This window comes from Anopheles aquasalis, chromosome 3 (genome assembly GCF_943734665.1).
Source record: "Anopheles aquasalis chromosome 3, idAnoAquaMG_Q_19, whole genome shotgun sequence".
In the NCBI taxonomy this organism is placed as follows: domain Eukaryota; kingdom Metazoa; phylum Arthropoda; class Insecta; order Diptera; family Culicidae; genus Anopheles; species Anopheles aquasalis.
This window is the reverse complement of record NC_064878.1, coordinates 8,771,882-8,790,658: the sequence shown is the minus strand read 5'-3', so window position 1 is coordinate 8,790,658 and position 18,777 is coordinate 8,771,882. Positions and strand designations below refer to the sequence as shown.

Here is an 18,777-nt window from a genome sequence, read left to right as displayed (position 1 = left end):
CACAGCGTTAAAGGCAAACATTGTCGAAAGGCTCTTCAGATCGGCTTTCTGTCGGCGGTGGCGTTGTAGAAGACTCTTGCAGAAGTGCAAATCAATCGCCATGCTCTGGTCTCTGGTACACTGAAATCAATAGCGTTGGCCCCTTTCCAGTGGGCAGGTTCTAGAGGAAAGGTAGTAGAAAAGTCGCTTAGCTGCAGCCTTGCGTGGATGATTGCGTCGTGGACGTCGTTGGAGAACCCTTTTCACGCCTTGCCTGCAGCGCGCTGCTTTATCTAATAGAAATTTCATGCAATTACGCTCGGTAAATATCCTTATCCTGCGGGCCACCCCGCGGGTTGCGTCTTGCGTAATCCTCGCCGCGCGCGTAGTAAGAACCATCGATAATCCGGTCGATCCGGTAGTCCCATTCCACCGTTCCGTCGTTCGTTCTGTGCTGGACCCGGACGGCCAGCCAGGCACTATAAGCCAAATCATGGTCCCTTCCGGTTCGAAACCGTAAATGAACTTCGGTATTTTACTTGAGCATGATCTCTTAATCCAATCAGTTTGTCAGCCAGTCAGCCCACACAGGGGACACAGTGGAGTGTAGTTCGGTTCGGCGATGGCGGGTACTAACTAACGGTGTTGACCTCCTGCTGCTGCTGCCTACAGAGGGAGCTCTACCTCCTAACCTGCTCTGCGCAAAGCTCGTTGAAGCGATATTGGAACACGCCACGCCACACACAGTAGTGGCCATATGTGCACTGGAATGAAACGGCCTCGATTCGATTCAGTGTTCGCGTTTTCAGCATATATATTGGCCAGGGCAGGGGGGCCCGGTAGGGCCCTTAATACCATATCCACTCGGACTCGGACTAGACGATATGGATTTAAAGAGCGAGAGAGAGAGAGAGGGTGTGAAGAGGAGCGGTCTGTTGATGATAGCGTTACGTGTGGAGGCGCGCGTTACGCTTGACACAACTCCAGCCCCCCTGGGGGGGTTGACGAGGCGACACTGAATCGAATTTTTTGCGAATCGTATTTCTCGGAGGAAGAGAGCTCCGAATCCGTCCATCCAAGGTCAATATATGGAGCAACCGACGGGGTGTATTCGGATCTATTCGAGTTCTTAGGAGCCGAACATCGATGGTGAAAGAGAATGTATGATTCCTTTGCCGAAGTGTGACTCAAGTGACTCTTCCTTCACTCAACAACGAAACACGATATGATGGCCGCGAGGCCACGAGGAGTGGGTGTGTATGATTCGCTCGAGCTAAGATAAGCTCTGAAGCGTGAATGGCTTCAACGATGTAAGGGTAGGGGCCGTGTACTTTTACCACGCGAGGAGGGAAGGATGTAGCGACAATCCGGAGGCCGTGGTAGAAAATGGACAGATTATTTTTAGATTCTTTAGAATTCGCCAAGTTTCCAAATGAATGCCGACGAATAATTCGGATTGGAGGCACAGGAGAACACAAGAGAGAGTCTCTTTGTTGTGAACCTTTTTCCGGTGGTCAACTCGGAATATTCTCCATATTTCTCTCCACAGGGACAGGGTACTGTATGACAGTTAGTCATGTGCATTGTGTTTAACATGCTGACTGACTCACTGTATTTAGTAGCTTACTCTAATGCCAACAACGAACTACCCTACCCGATGGCCGCCTTCTGGCTATCGTCGTCCTCCTCTCGGTAATGATAATGAGATGGTTTGGTAGGTGGCCCACAACTTCTCTGCTTACACTCTGTATACACGAATGGTTGGTTTTGAATGTCAGACTACAGGGAAGAAGCGCCAGGGAATAGCACACAACGCAGAAGCAGCAGCAGCAGCGGCAGCAGCAGCGTGTAACCTGACCTAGTGAGGAGCTTCTGGTTCTGAATATCAGCCGCGCGGAGTGACGTTAGTCCATGGCATGATGATGGCGACGCTGAAACCATCACTCTGCCCTGCTGAACTGGACGAGGAGAAGGAGGAGGAAAGAAGTTGCTAATCAAATATCTCGAACCCGATAATCAAGTGCCCCCGGAATCGATTTCCCGTTTCCACTTGTGTCCATCCACTCTCCCAGGCTTGATGTCAATCAATATCGGCCGCACAAAGTGTCGAAGGAGAAAAGAGCGCGTTACTTCGTGTTTTCTTTTCCTGACCCCCAAACTAAAAGCTTTTGGCCCATCGGGTGGTCGATCGTGGTCGCGGTCGCCGGTTCGCTCTCTGTGTGATAATTTTGTCAAGCATGGACTTTTGTGTTGCTCCAGTGGGCACATGGCATGGCAAGCGTGTTGGTCGTCCCCGTAAAAGCCTCCATCCAAGCCGAACCGATCGAACGCTCACCTCCTCATCGGTGTGAAAATATGACAACCACTGGCCTTGCCTTACTCTAGTGTCGACACTTGGTTGGCTTCCTTGCCAGTTGTTCTACTTTGTCCGTAGGTTTGTAGGTTCCGCCTGATAGAATTGATGGTGGTGTGCCGGCCAGAGAAACCTAAAATTCATAAGCATCCATCGAATCGAAACGTCAAATATGATGAGATTACTTTTGGGAACGGCGGCAGCTGTGTGTAGACAACCGGATGACGAATTTCTAATGTTTTCATTCCTGGAAGATTTCTCAATCAATATCCGATGACTGCGGTGACCGGCAACCGACCGGCCACCATCGTTATTCTCGGCCTGTCATCAGGCATTGATTCTCGTTCTCGCTCGGTTTATTATCCTTTCATGCGCTCTGTGACCTTTAGAAACTAATTGTTTTCTTTTCTTCTCTTTCTATTCCAGGCTTCCGGGTTGCGTTCAAGCATTCATCGTTGTCGTGGCCGTCGTCGTCGTTGCTGCCATGATGTTGTGGTTGCGGTTTCAGGCGCGGAATCCTTTTTAAACATTGAGCCTACTCTGGGTGGTCAGTGGTTTGTGTCTATTGTTGTGCGCTGAGAAGACAGAAACATAAACCACCAGGACCTTACCGGCACGAGCCCTAGCTATCGGTCTCAGCATTGGACAGCTGTCCGGATTCCCACGAGAACAGCGAAAAGGATCGAAGCTAGATGCTCGCACAACGAGTGCCTTTTGGATTACTAAACCATGACTGAGGGGGAGGAGAAGTAGTTGGATTCGATTCGATTTAATAATCGATTCGCGGATATCCTTTTACCCATGATGCCCCGAAGATGGAGGAGGAGGAAAAGCGCGCACTGGCTTCTCGGAAGGACCTAGGAAATTACCTTGGCAGCCAGGCTTGCGGTCTTGCGGGATTGATTTGCTGCTGTTTCGTCGTTATCCTTGCGGTTTGGGTTTGGTTTGTGCGGTCGAGGTTGATATGCTGATACTAACGTGTGTAACCCGTCGTTCTCCAATGGAAAAAGCCATTTCAACGGTACGATCGATCGATCGATCGGTCCTTTGAAGTGGCGAAGCTCGTTTCCCGGGTTACCGTGCTCTGTTGCCCCGGATTTGGGTCCCGTTATTACAGTTGTCAATCCACCGAAAACTAAGAAAAGCTTCCCTTTACTAATCAATAATTTATTCACATTCTCCATCGATCGTTTTAGCAGATGTGTACATGTGGCCGTCACAGACCGTATAAAGTAAAGCAGCAGCAGCAGCAGCAGCAGCAGCAAGGTCTTCCTTCCAGTGCAGGAATTGGCCAAAAAGTCCTTCAACCTCAGATGTAGCAGCAGTAAAGGCAGCTACGCCAACGGACTTCATCGTCGAGCATCGACGCGCACCAGAGACTACACACCCAACTAACCCAGCCAACCTTCCACTCATCCCTGCTCCTGTTCCGTAGTTGGTCGGAAACGTTGTGCGGAGCTCCGATGATGGAACACGGTTTGGCGAAATCCATCGAAAAGCACGTAAATGATCTCTCGGGGCAAAGGCTGCTGAAGTAGCTTTGCTTCTCTTTTCCGCGCGTCCGTCGTGATCCGTGTGCCGTGGTGGTGATCCAGCAAGAATCCAGGCGAGCTTTTCTGTGGTTCAGTACCGGCGCAGATGCAGAAGCTTTTACCGAGCTAGTGAAAACCGTGAGCTAGCGTGAGCTCCAAGAAGCATAAAACCACCGATGGCTTCCAGTTACTTAGCGTGGTAGTGAGTTGATTGTCGTTGTGAGCAATACGTTGTGGCCAAGTGCACTAAGGCGGCGGTACCAAGATCCAAGACCCCCCTCCCGAAACAGTGCGCCTGTGTGTTTGCGTGCGTGCGTGCGTGTCTGTGTGTCTCCGTGTGGGTGTGTTTGTGTATGTGCGTGTTTTAGGTAAAAGCTAAAGTAAGCTTAAAGTAGAGCGTGCGTACCCCCGGGAGTACCGCGCCGTCATCGTCGTCGAGAAGGATTTTTCCAGCAGAAACCAGCCAGCAACACGACACCGACCTCACCCCAGGCACCGATTCAATCACCATCACGACGACGATGTCGGCCACGATGCGAACGACGCTCCAAACGGTGCCGGAAACGCTGCCGGCCGACCACATCACCAACAGTGGCACCCCGGTCCAGTGTGCGGCCCAGATGGAACCGAAATCCCATTCGCACAGCAACTCGGCCGGCAGCAAATCGATCCGTTCGTCCACCAGCCGGGTAAGTGTGCACCAGCCGCCGGCGAGGAGATCGTAAACTACTTTACTACTTTCGTAAACCATTCCCTTTTTTGTACCCACCTCATTTCGGCGCTTTTTCTTCGTTTGCGGGCGGGCAGGGTTCAGCAAGCTGATGCTGCGTATCATCATGTGGGATGTGTGGACGTCTTTGCGCGCTGCGCATCATTTGTGGGCGTTTTTAGGGAAGGGTCAACTGTTGGTGCTATGGACCCTTTAAGATTTTATGTATGCGTGTTTGTGTCCGCTTATAAATTAGGTGAGCATTAAAAGCTCTGTACCGTGATCTCGTCTCGTCCTGTGTCATCGTCGTCGTACCCTCCCAGTGGCCCCGCCAAGGCCACTAAATGTGGGATCATTCTCTCCACCTCACGTAATGTTTACTTTTCCATTCCATTTGCTTCTGTCAATAGCCGTATGTTACGGTTACGGCCGCACCAATCTCCCTAAACTGTATTTCCATGTAATTTTTTTTTGTCTTTGTCAATATCTTACCGCTTCGATATGTGGCCGTTTCGTGTCCGTTTTTTGGGAGGGGAGGGTGATAGGTTGGGGTCACAGAAATGTTTTCTTCGTACAGTTCGTACCGGTTTCGATCTGATTCGTGAGCGCACAACACAGCAAAACTGCAGTTTGTCACGGAACACTGCTGTATGGGGATTACCTTGAATATGATTATCCGGCCCACCGGCCAATCGGTATATCCTTGTCGCGATCTTGGATAAACGAAAAAAGGGACTGTCTGGTTTCCTCGATAGTATCCGTCGTCGGTCGTCAATCAATCGCCCTGCCCCCACCCGGTCTAGATAGTGTATCATCGACATTTTGGGAAATTGGTTTCAAAAAAGGAACTTCCGCGAAACTTCTTGCTACAAATGATGTTAAATTTGCTGATGTATGTGTAGTGTACATGTACTTCGGGGTACCTTTCGTCTCTACATCAGCTTCTTCTGATACATTCAAGGACTAGCACAACTACGCTGCTAGTCTGTGTTGGACAGGAAATGTGGTGAAACCACAGGAAACTCCCTCTCAGGGCACGTCTTACAACACCGCGCCCTGTCCTGTCGCCGTATCCTTTTTCCACATTCCCTTAAGAAGCGGCAAATCAATAATGCACGAAACAGTGCTGTGGTAGCTTACCCACGTACAGCATTAGCGTTTCAGGATTCTCGTACGCAAACACGTAGCTCCATCAATCTTCTCAGTGGAAGGGAAGAGCAGCAGCACCAGAATGGCGAGAAGTCGTCGCAAGAAGCAAAAACGAAAGGAAAAATAATCATCCCCGTCTTAGGCGGGCAGCTGGAACACTAGAAAAGCTTCTCTCCCTGCTGTCGCGTAATGGCGTATCGTAAATAAATCCTTGCCCAGTCAGCCAGCCAGCCAGCCAGCTAGCGGGGCGCTGCTCACGGTCGTGTCGTTTGGTTTTGTGTGAATAGCTAAACACACGCCGAGCCTGCCGCGCGGGACCTTGCGGATGCTGCCATTCATTTTGTGCCAAGAAGGAAGTAGGCAGGAGTTTGAGTGCGCGTGCTTGAGCCACGTGTCGCTGCTAGGCCCCGTCCGTCCTGTTATGGCCAGGGTAAATCCGAGGGCAGCAAAGTTTCATTGAGATTGATAGGAACATCTACGGGCACACAGGAGGAGAAGCTTGATGTGATGAAGTTATCATCACTATCGCTCTAGATCCTTTTTTCCCCTTCGACCTCGAAGGATACTCCCTTCTGAGTGCCTGTTGCCAGTCAATATGTAACGATTGCAATCGGTGTAATGTCCATCCGGCACGGGGACAAGGGGCACTCCGCAACCGACCATAATGATTGCGAAGGCCGAGCACGAAAGAGGAGTGTCTTTGGATGTTTATTGTTGCTCCACCAGGAGTTATGTGACTTTCACGTGTTTTCTTCCTGCTTCTGGAGGCTCTCTGCCTGAGTCGTGGTGTGAGCATGCGAAATGCATTCATATTTCATAGGCAGACAGGCTCGCGAAGCGAACAGGCGACGAGTATTTGCATAACTCAAAGGTGGACTGGAGTGCACCTAGTCGAGTGTATCTAGTCGAGAATGCAGGAAGCGCAACGCCACGCGCTCGCTCTACCTCGCTATACGGTCTTCAGTGTGAGAAGTTATTTAGAACCTACCAACTTGTGTTCTGTTCTATTTCGTCCCTTTTGTCCCCGTACTCCGTGGCGACAGACAACGTAACACAACTCAGCCCGGTGGTGTACTCTTCGTCTGGAGGACTCTCGCTCGCAAACCGAGCTCCGAAGCACAGCACTAAGAAGTCGCAATGCGGTTGTTGTTGGTTGTTATTTAGATTTCGAGGGACTTGATGGCATTTTCTCCCTCTTCCGTCGTTGTCGTTGGCGTGTGGCGCGCTACATAATGAAGCAGCGGCCCAAGACTTTCGATTGTACCGAGCCCCGGGTGTGATGGGTGGTTGTGATGCACCACCACCACCGGAGCTCCCGCGAACCACTTAAGAACTCTTAGGCGCACTCATTAAATATTCATCATAAATGGATGTTGCCACCATGGACACCGAGTGCGCTGGCCGGGATTATGTAGCCCGCGGCCGGTAGAATGTTGGTGGAGTTTTAACCGAAATTGTAAAACATGGCCAAGAGCTGCATGGTGGGCGCTTGCACGAGAGAGTGAGATGATCCCCGCTGGAAAGGAGATAAATGATGCCGCGGTGGCGGATGACTGGTGCGAGAATGAAAGCTTTTTCATTGTCACCGTCTTTATGCGCCCGAGCTGGTGGAGAAGCAGGGGATGGCTTGGTGTTTTATGGTTCTTAAACTGGCTGAGCACAGAACGGCCAAAACTTCAACAAGCAATGATGGTAAAGGATGGCAGCTGTTAGAGGCGCGATAGTGGAGCGATAGCTACTCCAACGTTGGCGTCTCGTGCGCCAAGAAATGCTGCACCCTCGAGACTATAATTCTTGGTACAGACGAAGTCGACATTCGCTTAGGGTGTCGTCTCTGCCACTGCTGCTGCTTGTTTGCTGCAGGACACAAATGCACTAAAACAGTGTTAAGAGACGCAGACAACTGCAGCACCATGTTGGTCTGCAAAACGTTCTTTACTGGCGATTCTAAATCAGATTATAAACCAACATCAACGAGCTGCATCACCCCTTGTAGTCCAAGGTATTCCCTCTGGCTGCCTAGTATTCCCAATACTCGTCTCACATGCTTGCGCTCTACTCTGATGTGCAACCTCCGAGGCATCTATATACCTGGCGATGATTTACTAACCTTGAATATGTGTGTTTCGCCCAAAAACTTCCTGCTTCTCCTCCACGGCCTGTGCGGCCGTGTTTTCGTCTTGTGCTAGAGAATAGACTAGGCCGGAGAGAAGAAGGGATGGACGGCCCCCCCCTCGAGGCCATGTTGTGTTCTTTTGGGGACTGGCGCGCGCGCTCGCTCGCTCGCGAGTTGTAGGATGAGTTTTTCTGCGGAGGTTATTTTTAAAACTTTTTACGCTCGCACATTTTTGTGCGGTTCCCATCGTCTTTTTAGTAGACGGCCAATCCATCGTCGCAGCAGCAGCAGCGGTAGCAGCGCAAAGAGAGGAACAGAGAGAGGATGCGAGTTGAGCGATGCCTCTGACAGCATCGCGCATCAGCCTCTGACAGGCCGCGAATGTGTACGAGAGGTGAAAAGAGCAAACAGTGCGCCTGCTGTTACACACCTTTGCTAGCTGGTAGTAGCATGGTTCTTCGCACGCTAGAAGTAAGAGCTACTACTGAGAAGAAATCGGAGGATGGTTTAGTTTGGTGCTCGAATTTCCGTCGAATTCGGATCCTCGGTGGTGGTGACACATTCCGAATTCCTGTCCTCTCTCTGCAGCTAGACTTTAATTGGTTTCATTTGCACATTCCTGGCTAACTCTTGGGTGTTTTGCATCCATTTATACCGTAAGTTAAGGATACATGCGTTTGGCATAGTTACTGAAGTTTCCAAAAATGGCATCGAACGTGTGGTGTCCTCTAGTCTGAGTCAGAGGGAATCCCAAAAACCCTGGAATAGCAAGGTTGCACATTTTATTATGCAACGCAACTGTCGAGATCCTGCTCGAGATCCTCTACCAGCAAGCAGGAGATCTTCTCTTTCTCTCCAGATTAAGCGAGAATCCTCGCGAACATCCCACAGTCATGACAAAAAAAAACGTCAGCTTTGTCACAGTTTTTGGATCTTGCCGGCGTTTCCTGGAAAGAGAGTCGTGTACCGTGTATTTGCTATGTTTATACCGTATGCGCCTCGGTACGTGAGACTCTCCGGATCCACGGCACCACCATCCGGCGCTCTTCTGTTTATGCCAGAGCGATACGGTTGAAACGTGAAAACCGATGAAATATTTGTCTTTCTCTGGGGCGGTTTATCTTTAGCCAGCTTCCTTCGTACGCATCATTTGGTCAACATATAGTGCAGCGATAGCAGCAGAGACAAAGAGCACGGGGGAACAAAAAAAAATAATAAAAAACCAGATCACCACGGCGTGATGGAGCTAAGTAATGATCGTAGTTGTTGTTGCTATGGCCGCTGTCGATCGTTGACCATTTTTGGTCCCGAAAGTTGAAACGTGAACGAAATTTCTCCAAAAAAAACTCCTCTCGAGAGCAAAGCTCTCCTCTCCAAACTCCGGTTTTTTTGTGCTGCCGGCGGTGGTGGAAAGGAAGGAAGGAAGGGTGGTGCGCTCCCTGGTTGGTGTGTGGATGATCGAGCAAAAGCACTGGAAACCGATCGATGACCCTGAAAGAGAGGAAGAGAGCGAGAGAGAGAGAGCAAAGAGAGACACAACTGTGGAACAGGTTTGTTGTACATGGGAGGATGAGTCATCCAAAGCGTAATCCCCTTCATGGGAAGAAGACGTTAGCGCAACACCTACGGCAACAGTTGAGCATCGACGTGATTAATTGCCCAGAGATGATACTATCCACACCATGCAATCTATGCAACGATCTCTCGCAGACACGTGGTGGATTGATCTCACTGGACCTCGCGATCATCTTCCACCCCTATCCGGCTGGTTGTTGCACCTGAGGTGCGATCTGGAGGCGAGATCTCTCCGTGGCTGGCGTCCATTAATAAACGCGCTCCGTGGTCTTATGAGTCACGCTGGAGAGAGAAGGCTGTATGTATGGGTGCAACATTGGGGTGGCTTGGCTGTTTCTAGTTCATTTTACTGTTTGTTTTCCTCCCGGCTCGCCACTTTACCTTTACGCCTTTTGCGGTGCGGTGGCTCATCAACGAGCGTGAGCAGGTGAGCGGCGTAGCGTGAGCCGTGTGAGCTGCTGCTGGTGTACTGGATGGTCTACATTCAGGGGATTTTGTTGTGGAGAGTTCGTGCAATGCTCTTTAGGAGCTTTTGTACTCAGCGCTTCTTTGCGTTAAGTTAGTAGCTGCTACTAATTGCCGATATGTGCTGGCTTATGAACGTCAGGTGATCCATATTTTTAGCAACTGTTTGCCGGAAATATCGCTCAAACTATACACTAAATTGGTACTCTACTGACGACACAGTACTGTGTACACTCACGTGTTAACGGTGGCGCGTTGTGACGAAAGGAAAGGGGAGACCTCTGTATGCGTGGTCTCTTCACACAGAAAGAAATGTTTTCTGCCAAAGAACCAGCAGCCAAGCGAGATAACCGTGGCCGCCGCCCCGTGTGTTTGTGGTCGCGGTTTCACTGTTATGAGAGTGCAAATCAAAACATGCAAATTAGAAGTGCAAACAGCACCAGCAGCAGCAGCAGGTGAATTAGTGTATTTGCACGTCATTGGAGGGGACGACGATGACGGCCACACAGTGTTGAGGTCGCAGAGGATTCTCCACGCACGCACGCACGCACCAGTTTCTACTGGTGTGGATGGCTTTTGACAACAACCGATGCGAGGACTGCAGAGGCGAGATATCTTATTGGCACTACTAAATGACCAGTGGTCTAATTGGCGTGTATATTAGCACGAGCGCGACTGATGCGACGATCTGATTGCTCAAGACAGCCGGATCTACATATCTGTAGCGTTGCCAACGTTGAGATTAGCCCTTCTCCGAAACCTACAGTCCAGTTACTCGGCCTGGAATGTGAACTACAATTGAACTCAAGGCAAAGGAGCGAGCGAACGCATTTGGCGGTTTCATTCTGTTCTTCGCGGCCCACACTCTCTAGCCTTGAAATGCTCTTTAAGCGCGCCATTGATCCTATTCTTGGCACAGCGTCCAGACAGCGACAACAGCGAGTGTGCGTCTGTGCCTGTTGCGTACGCCTGGCCTGGCTAGTGGGATCATCTACACTTGTGGGATCATCTACACTTGTCGCTACCACCGAAAAAACCGAGTTCACGTGCACGGCTTCACAGCAGCACGTCGTCCCGGTTCCAAAAGTGGCCGTAAAGGCCATAAATAATCAGCCGCAAGTAATTGGCCCCGAGGATGCGTTACCGCCGGCCGTGCCTCTGTCAGCTGATTCAATCAAGTGCCAAAAGAAACCCGAAAAGAAGCCGCTAGTGCCGCCGCGGTGGTTGATCCGATCCAACGGAACTTTCGGAGTGGCGAGAGTGTGGAGTGGGGAGGGCAGACAGACAGACAGATCTCTCCCACATACTCGTGACGTGGGATGGTGTGCACGTTGTCCGCTAACTTAATGGTTATAAATTATTTAAGATAGCGCGACTCATCGTAGACACTCTGAACGCGCTCGTGCGCACGCTCCTCACCCGTCTCGAAGCGCGACACGTTCCCAAGTGCCGGTGGCTTAAGAACTGAGTCCCGCACTGGAGTCCTTCGGTCCAGAAGTCGTTACTCGTGCGACACGTGATCCATACGCGGCGCGATTTCAGTTAACGGGTTCTAGTATAGTTTAAGCGCATATGAGATGATGATTTAGCAGCCCCGTTCCTCGTTAAGTAAGCAACACGGTGCCACGTTGCACTGCCGTTGTTTACGCTCCTATTTTTGTCACCATACGCCAAGACAGTGCGGCATCCATTTGCAAACGCATGGAGAGTTTTTAAAAAGAAGTTGGTGGCCTATCTGTATCCTATCGTGTGTGCTCTCCACGCGATAAGCCACGATAAGAATGAATTTATTGCCAGGTGGAATTTTTTTCCAAAACAACACCAGCGCGCAACGAGAATCGCAGAAAGTGTAAAAATGGTACTGGCACTGGCCCGAAATGTTAAAAACAAATTGCGGAAGAAACGAATGTAGCAAGAAGGGGTTGCCCTCTACTCCAACGTGTGGTGCCGCAGCGACCGGTGTAATCTCTGTCGTTGGCTTCTTGCGATTAGCGATGATGTTGTCCGCGCAACCATACCACTCCACGGTTGTCCCGGAAGCGTGTTTGTTTTGATGTGTGCTTCTGCTTCTTTCTTTGCTGTACACGTGATAGCATTCTTTGGCAACTTCTTCTACTTCAGCGGCGGTAGGCGCGCTGCTGTGGCGACATTCTTTCGCTGTGTTTCGTATTCCACTAGACAGGCATGTCGCATACGCTCGTATCTCTCCCGAGAGGGGGTGGCGAGCGAGGCGCTTCAAGCGGATGTCCCATTTTTATACCTGTGCCCTTTTGGGACGTGGCTTAGCTCTAGCCTGCCTAGCAGAGAGAAAAGAGAGGCCCTATAATTTACGTTTCGGTTGGTGCCGACAGCAACCAGCGGGGACTATACGTTCTCTAGACGAGTACCGTCGAGTTGGTGAGAGTTCTCGTCGGGCCGAATGCCCAAAACCGAATAAATATGCGACCTGACCTTATGCTGTAAATGAGCTGCCGGTGGTGCACACACAGGCACACGGTTAGAATGAAATAATGCTGCGCATGTAGCGGACAGCCGTCCATTGACACCAACGACAGCTAGGGTTCGTCGATACCCAGGCATACCTTTTCCGAGGTGGGGGATGGTTACCACCACAAAAGCAGGCAGGAAGTTGTCGCGATATGATCGGAAACTAATGATGGTCGCGCATTCTTTGTGCGTGCAAGCATAATTTATGCTTTGCATGATTCAATTGTAACCATTCCCTGAACCAGCGCGCTGGTCCGGGTGGCTCCAACTTTTCTCTAACGGCGGAGTAATGTCAGAGTTGAACAGCTCAAAACACCAGCAAAATTCGGATGATGTCAGCCTTGTATCTGCAGAGCGGTCTTTTGGTTTGGCAACACTGCGGCACCTCCCCAACCGCGGTATCTGAGAGCGCGTGAGAATCAACTCTTTTTATTCGCGGCAGCAGGTGGGGTCAGTTGAGAGAATGCTCGCTCTCGGGCGCTCCACCTTTTGCATGATCCATGTTTCCATGTTTTGCTGCTGGTTGAATGGCGAATACGGGGAGCGGCTCGATGAAAGTGGAAACATACAGCAAGAGAGTACAAAGAGTGCGTGTCGGAGTCTCCGAGAATTCGTCGTGAGAGCAGCAGAAGAGCGAAGAGAATCGAGGTGACACGAAGCGCCTGGTTCGGTTTTACAGTCAGTGACAGATTTTCATGCTTATTTGAACATTAGACGCATCGCAGATACTTGAATGGGGAAAATCCATTCGCATGTTCACTACTTTTGCGTTTAGTAAGATCATGTCGATTATAGCATTAAGATCCGGGGTTTATCCAGTCCATCCTGTGGAATTAATTCGACACAAACAAGCAAAATTGCCCAGATTTTCACTCCTGTCTGCTCGTAAGCTCAACAAAACTTCGACATTTGCCCAAGGAACTTATTTCCTTTACTGACAAAAACTACAGTGGTTATTCAATCAAATCTAAAGCATTATTTTGAGAGAAAATCATGTTCGTATCAATAATGCTATTTTTATATTATTTCTCATTAAATAGGAGTTATCACACAAGAAAGAGGATGTCAATTATCAATTCTCCTATTCCTATGAAGTAAAAAAGGGAAGAGAATTTTACAAAACCTATCCATGCTGGTCCGGATTATATGCAACTGGATAGCAATCCACATTTTTTCAACGACTGTCAGTGTTCATCCCGTGAACGCACCCGTCCTGCAGGGAATTGATCCGGTGAATTGCACGAACCGCGGCCGTACGCATGGCCATTCGCGAGAGAGTACACGACACCCGACACGACCGACAGCTGAGAGACCCCGTTGTCGTCGAGTCGGCCCCACGGTCGCGTCTCGCGTTGCGAACGGCTGACAAAATTTTTAGTAGAAGCCGATTTTTAGTAGAAGTCGCCGCGGCACTTGGTGTGGCCACACGCGCGCACACCTCTCATCCTGTTTCTTCTGTTCTTCCGAAGGCGCGGACGGACTAGCGGTCTCGCTTCGCGCTTTAGTTCAGTTCCAGTTTCAGTTTCAGTTTCGTATCAGCAGCAACAGCAGCGGTCTTTTTTTAGTTCGTCGCGCACATTCGCCACCGCCGATTGCCGGTTGGTCTTCCGAAACGGAAGGAACCGGGCGGGCTGGCGAGCGGGAAAGACCAGTTGGAGTGTTAGCGCGTAAGATTTGTGATTGATTAGAGCGTGAGTCAGCTAATCACCCTTGACCACCCCTGAGTGTGTCCTGTTACTTGGTGCTGGTGTTCTGTAGTCCTCATTGTGTGATGGAAAGGATGTTTTTGTAATGATCAATCCTCCCTTATGGCCCCCAGACCTCACTGAAGATCAGTTAGAGAGTCCAGTGCGAGGAATGCGTACGTTCCGGTTTACTGGCTTCCCAGCTCTGTGGTGCGATCATGATCATTGGATGACTACCGTGTGTGCGCTCGTCTATGTGACTGTGTTAGCGATCCCCAGCATACAAAGTTCTCGAGAGAGGGGGCGGCCTGATCGCGCTTTGTGCAAAAGAACGCGAACGACCACACGCGCGCGGGCGCTACTCGGGGAATGCTTTGTGTGCCTTACTACAGTGGCCAGAAGAGATTAATTCAATTTACTGGACCCCGGGTCGGTCTGTTGGTGTCTCCAGCGAGAGGCGCTTGTGGTGTGATGGTGATCGTTTCATATCGAGCCGCCCTCGTCGTGTGAATGGCGGCACGGTGTGGCGACCGATCGACGATCGTTGTGTGTTTGGTGATGCGTAATACATCGCTGTGGTGCGCGGAGCTGGCTCTACCCCGAGTTGTAGGAGTGGTAACCATCAAAACGTCACGTCAAACCGATCGCGATTGAGCAAAATAACGAGGGTGGGTGGCTGTAACGCGTGGTTGAGATGATCCAGCCTCACGGTTCTCGTGGTGCAACACCTTGCGACCTCTAGAGTGACAGAAGGAGTTACCTCATCGTCGTCGTCGTCGTCGTTCACAGAAATATCCAAAAGGAAACAATCTCTATTCTATTCTAGTGTGTATTTGTTGTCGTCCTGTCCGTGGCACTACATGAAACAACGTCCCTCTCAAAACGTATGGAGAGAGGTAGTGTGGTGTTTGCTTTTAATTAAAACGATTGAAATTTTAATCAGCAAATATTTAAATTAGTTATCTCCTCCTCCATGGTGCTGTGTTGTTCCCGCGGGGGGCGGGGAGGTCGCGCACTTTATTGCCATTTTGCAATCAAAGAACCACGACCACAACACAAACTCTGTGCGCGTGTGGTGTATGATGTCGCAAAGTTGCCGTCATCATCATCGTCGTCCCCTTTTGGTTAGAGAATGTCTTCAACTCGCGGACCGCGACGTCAGATGAACCAATGGAACCAAGCGTGTGTGCCGAGGATTGTGTTCGTTCGGCGTCAAAGATCGGTATGAGGTGTCCCAGGTGAAAGTGATCCGTGGAGGACCCCTGGATGCCCTTAAATTTTGGAGTGCCCGGGGAATCGACATCCTCTAAACTAAAGTGCTTGTGTTTGTGTCCATCAAACCGCCCTTCAGTCGCGCGTATCCATGGTGTCATTTCAAATATCCCCCGAAAGTGATTATTCCGTTTCCGAAAATCGTGAAATCAAACACCGAAGCAGCTGTCCCCGGTTTCCGTCCCAGCCACAAGCCATGCCACGTCCTGCAGAATCAACGAAAGAGAGAGAGAGAGAGATAGAGAGACACTTCCTCCCTGCCATTAACCTGCTCAAATGGCGCTGCGTCGCCGTATAATCAAGAGGAATCGTGAAGATCGTTCGCTCGCTCACAGCTCACCAAACCAATAATCCCAAAACCAACCAACCAACCAGCCACAGGCACAGCCTCTGTTTTAAGAGTAGATTTGCATCCACTTTCCCAAAAGTCAGCCCCCCCTCCCCTCGACCAAAAAAACCGCCTTTTTTGGGAGTCGGATCCTAGGTTGTCTCAGATATAATACCCTTCTTGATCAGTTTCGGAATTTTTGGGCAGGGAATTCGTAAGATACGCAGAAAGATTCAGTAGAGAGGAGAGGTGAGAGAGGGACCTAAACTTGTACGAAACCGGTTCTTCACCTGGGGCTTCTGGGGTCTACCACCACCACCACCACCACCACCACAACAACCGCTACAACAACTTCTTCGTTGATGTCCGAAGTATTCCGTCTCCCATTCGCGATCGCGCAAAGTCGAAAGTCTGTGCGCCACAGTCTCCAAATGTAAAATCACTTCAAAGCCGCCCCCCGCATTCCCACCCCATTGGGACAACAAATCGGCGCTCGGCTGATAATACCTGGCCTCCTGACTGGTGCGCCCAAGCAATCAGCGAACTGGAAAATTACCAAAGGACCAAAGGGGGGACGATGAAAGCGAAATCTGCTGATGGCGGAGCCCTAGCGCTAAGAAGTCAGTCGTCGTCGTCGTCGTAACGCCCAAGATCGAAGCAAATGAAAACACACGATGTATGGATGTGTGGAACTTTGCAATACCCACTCCAAGAGAGATAGGTGGTCCAAGATACGGAACAGGCAGGCCAGGCAGTCGGAGCGAAAGACATACCCGCCCCGCCCCGCCCCGCCATCATGGGTGGCAAGTGAAACTCTTTTCCGTTTTCTGCCTCCTAGCGAGTGGAATGCTGCAGAGGTGCACATCAGCCGCGCACCAGCAGCAGCACCGGGTAGTGAGCAAATACCAAACGTTCCTCCTCGTACGCGCGTAATCAACGTTGCGCATAAAATGGTGCGATCGCTGCAAGACGAGAGTGTCTAGTGTGTGCCTATGCCTCTGCCTCTGCCTTTTCTTCGATCAATGGTCAGCCCATAGTACACGACGTTGGAGCCCATTGGTTAGATAATCGCCCCAAGAGAAGAGTGTATCTATGTACGCGCATTCCTTTCGAATCGCGATCGCTGCTCTGCCTCGCTGGTTTTGCGCTCTCTTTCGTTTCCGCTACCAGTTCAATGCGTCCATTGCAATAGTGTAGCTTCAGCAACGGATCCTCAATATCTCTCGATAGAGAGGCCTCCCACAGACAGTTTGTTGTTCCGAGGAATAGTAGAAAGAAAGAGAGAGAGAGAGTAAGATCGGAGGCTATAGAGCCATCCACAATTGCATCTATGACTCATCGTTTCATTGACGTTGCTGCGCGATAGATTTATCGTCGTTTTCTCGACGTCACTAGCGAAGGGTTCTCCACGGAATTGCGCACCCCCTGCGCATTGTGTGACCAATAAATCACGCCCACCAGCAAGAAAGAGGCACAGGAAGAAGGGAATTCATACGCAAAACTCCTCCAAGAATCTGAAAAGTGTACCATAAAGGCGCTGGCAGTATATTGGCGACTCATAATAATTCCGTCAGTTCCGCCACCAGCAAGTAGTGACCTCCGGAGAGGATGTTCGAGGTGTTCGTTCGCTTGTTTTTTTTTTATGATTCACCCGGGGATGTTCGTATCTTCTTCTGAGATGTGTGCTTGTGCTGACTCCGTGCACTGGTGGAGCTAATGTTTGTTGCTGGCTGTGTTAAACCTTCCAATTGATTTACGATCACACGATGGTGGTGTTGTGTTGATCTGTCTGTTGGAAAAGGGCAAGCGAACTGAAGTTGCTGCACGCTTTTCTGGTGTTGTTGTTTTTTTTTATGGTTAGAGAATCGTGTTGTTGGTGCGTCTTTCAGGGCGTAGCACATCGCTCTTGTGGCATGCCTTTTTCCTTTGCTTTAATTCCGCGGACAACACCACACAACGCGTGCGATCGCGATTGATGCGGCGCGCACGTCTGACTCATTACCACCCCACTGGGAGCGTGATTTCAGATGCCACTTTCTTAGCCACTTTGTGGGTAATTTTCGAAGCAAAAATTGTGCCGAAACTCCACAAGATGCGACTGTTGATGGACCCGCGAACCGACCGGAAGCAACCAATCCCCTTTGCGCCGCCAAAGTCGCGCCACCTCGTGTTATTATGCAACCGTGGCTCGCACACCACAGCAGCAGCAAATCATCTTCAAGTCAGACACCACCAACGGAACAACAAAAATGCAAAAAGAAAAAGACGGTGCCTGTGAGGTCTCCCCCGCCCCAGACAACGAATTCGGATCGGTTATTACCGGTTCGGTGTGAGGCGCGGTTTTCGCGTTTCTTCTGCCATTAACTCACGCGAAAATAGACATCGCGGACGAGTCACGAGAGTAATTGAAAGATGAGAAGATGAGCGAAACAATTATTGGATCCGTCGATGGATCGACCTTCCGGCTGCTTCTTTCTCCTTTGCTCTGTGTGTTGGTTGTGTCTCCAGCACACCTCCAGGAGGAAAGGTTGTTCGGTTGTTTATTGATGATCGATTAATTGTGGGGATTAGACGGATGATAATTCGGAGAAAAAACACAGACCTGGGCCGGCAGATGAATCAATCAGTGCACTTTTTTTCGGTTTGAAATCATCGCTTTCGACTCCACAGAGAGCTCGGTTTACATAAAGTTTTAAAAGTCTTGAAGAAGTGAGCGCGTGCGCGCGCGCTGCAGTCGCAACGTGTCCGCTCCCCGGTTCTAAACCGGGAAAATTGGATCCAATTGAAGAAGCGACACATTGTTTGGCGAGACACATTCACGTACACTTGTTCGCTCTCACTGGCCGGCGTAGGCCACCGCAGTTTCGTTTGGCCGCGAGATGGCGCAACGCGCGTGATCCCTTGGCTCCATAGTCGTCGTCGTCGTCGTCGTCCCCGCCGTGAAGTGGATTCAATTCGCGTTCCTCGTCTCTCTGTCTCTCTCTCTCTTTCATCTCATTGTCAACCAACCACCCGCGTGACACGCGCGTGACAGTTTGTCCCCTGGCCTGAATTGGGAATGAACGCCGCGCGCCGCGAAACAGCACGAGGAGAGAGGCCTCAGTGCGCCAAGAACGTTCTTTACCAC

General features: G+C 50.4%; 2 protein-coding genes across 10 annotated transcripts in view; both read left to right on the top strand.

Moving 5' to 3' along the window:
• LOC126577458 (uncharacterized) overlaps window positions 1-18,777 on the top strand; it is a 46,895-nt gene that overhangs the window by 11,864 nt on the left and 16,254 nt on the right. Inside the window, exon 2 of the mRNA XM_050239109.1 lies at window positions 3,532-4,553. Within this exon, the coding sequence (XP_050095066.1) occupies window positions 4,386-4,553 (168 nt within the window). The 5' untranslated portion in view covers window positions 3,532-4,385. The remainder of the gene's footprint in view (window positions 1-3,531; window positions 4,554-18,777) is intronic.
• Window positions 13,684-18,777, top strand: part of LOC126577456 (MAP/microtubule affinity-regulating kinase 3-like) — a 52,141-nt gene continuing 47,047 nt past the window's right edge. For 4 of the 9 annotated variants that reach the window (XM_050239092.1, XM_050239091.1, XM_050239086.1 and 1 more), the window contains exon 1: window positions 13,684-14,032. The gene's annotated coding sequence lies outside the window, so the exon portion shown is untranslated. Of the gene's footprint in view, window positions 14,057-18,777 lie in introns of all 9 variants that reach the window. The other 5 variants (XM_050239090.1, XM_050239097.1, XM_050239099.1 and 2 more) reach the window with 2 other exon arrangements.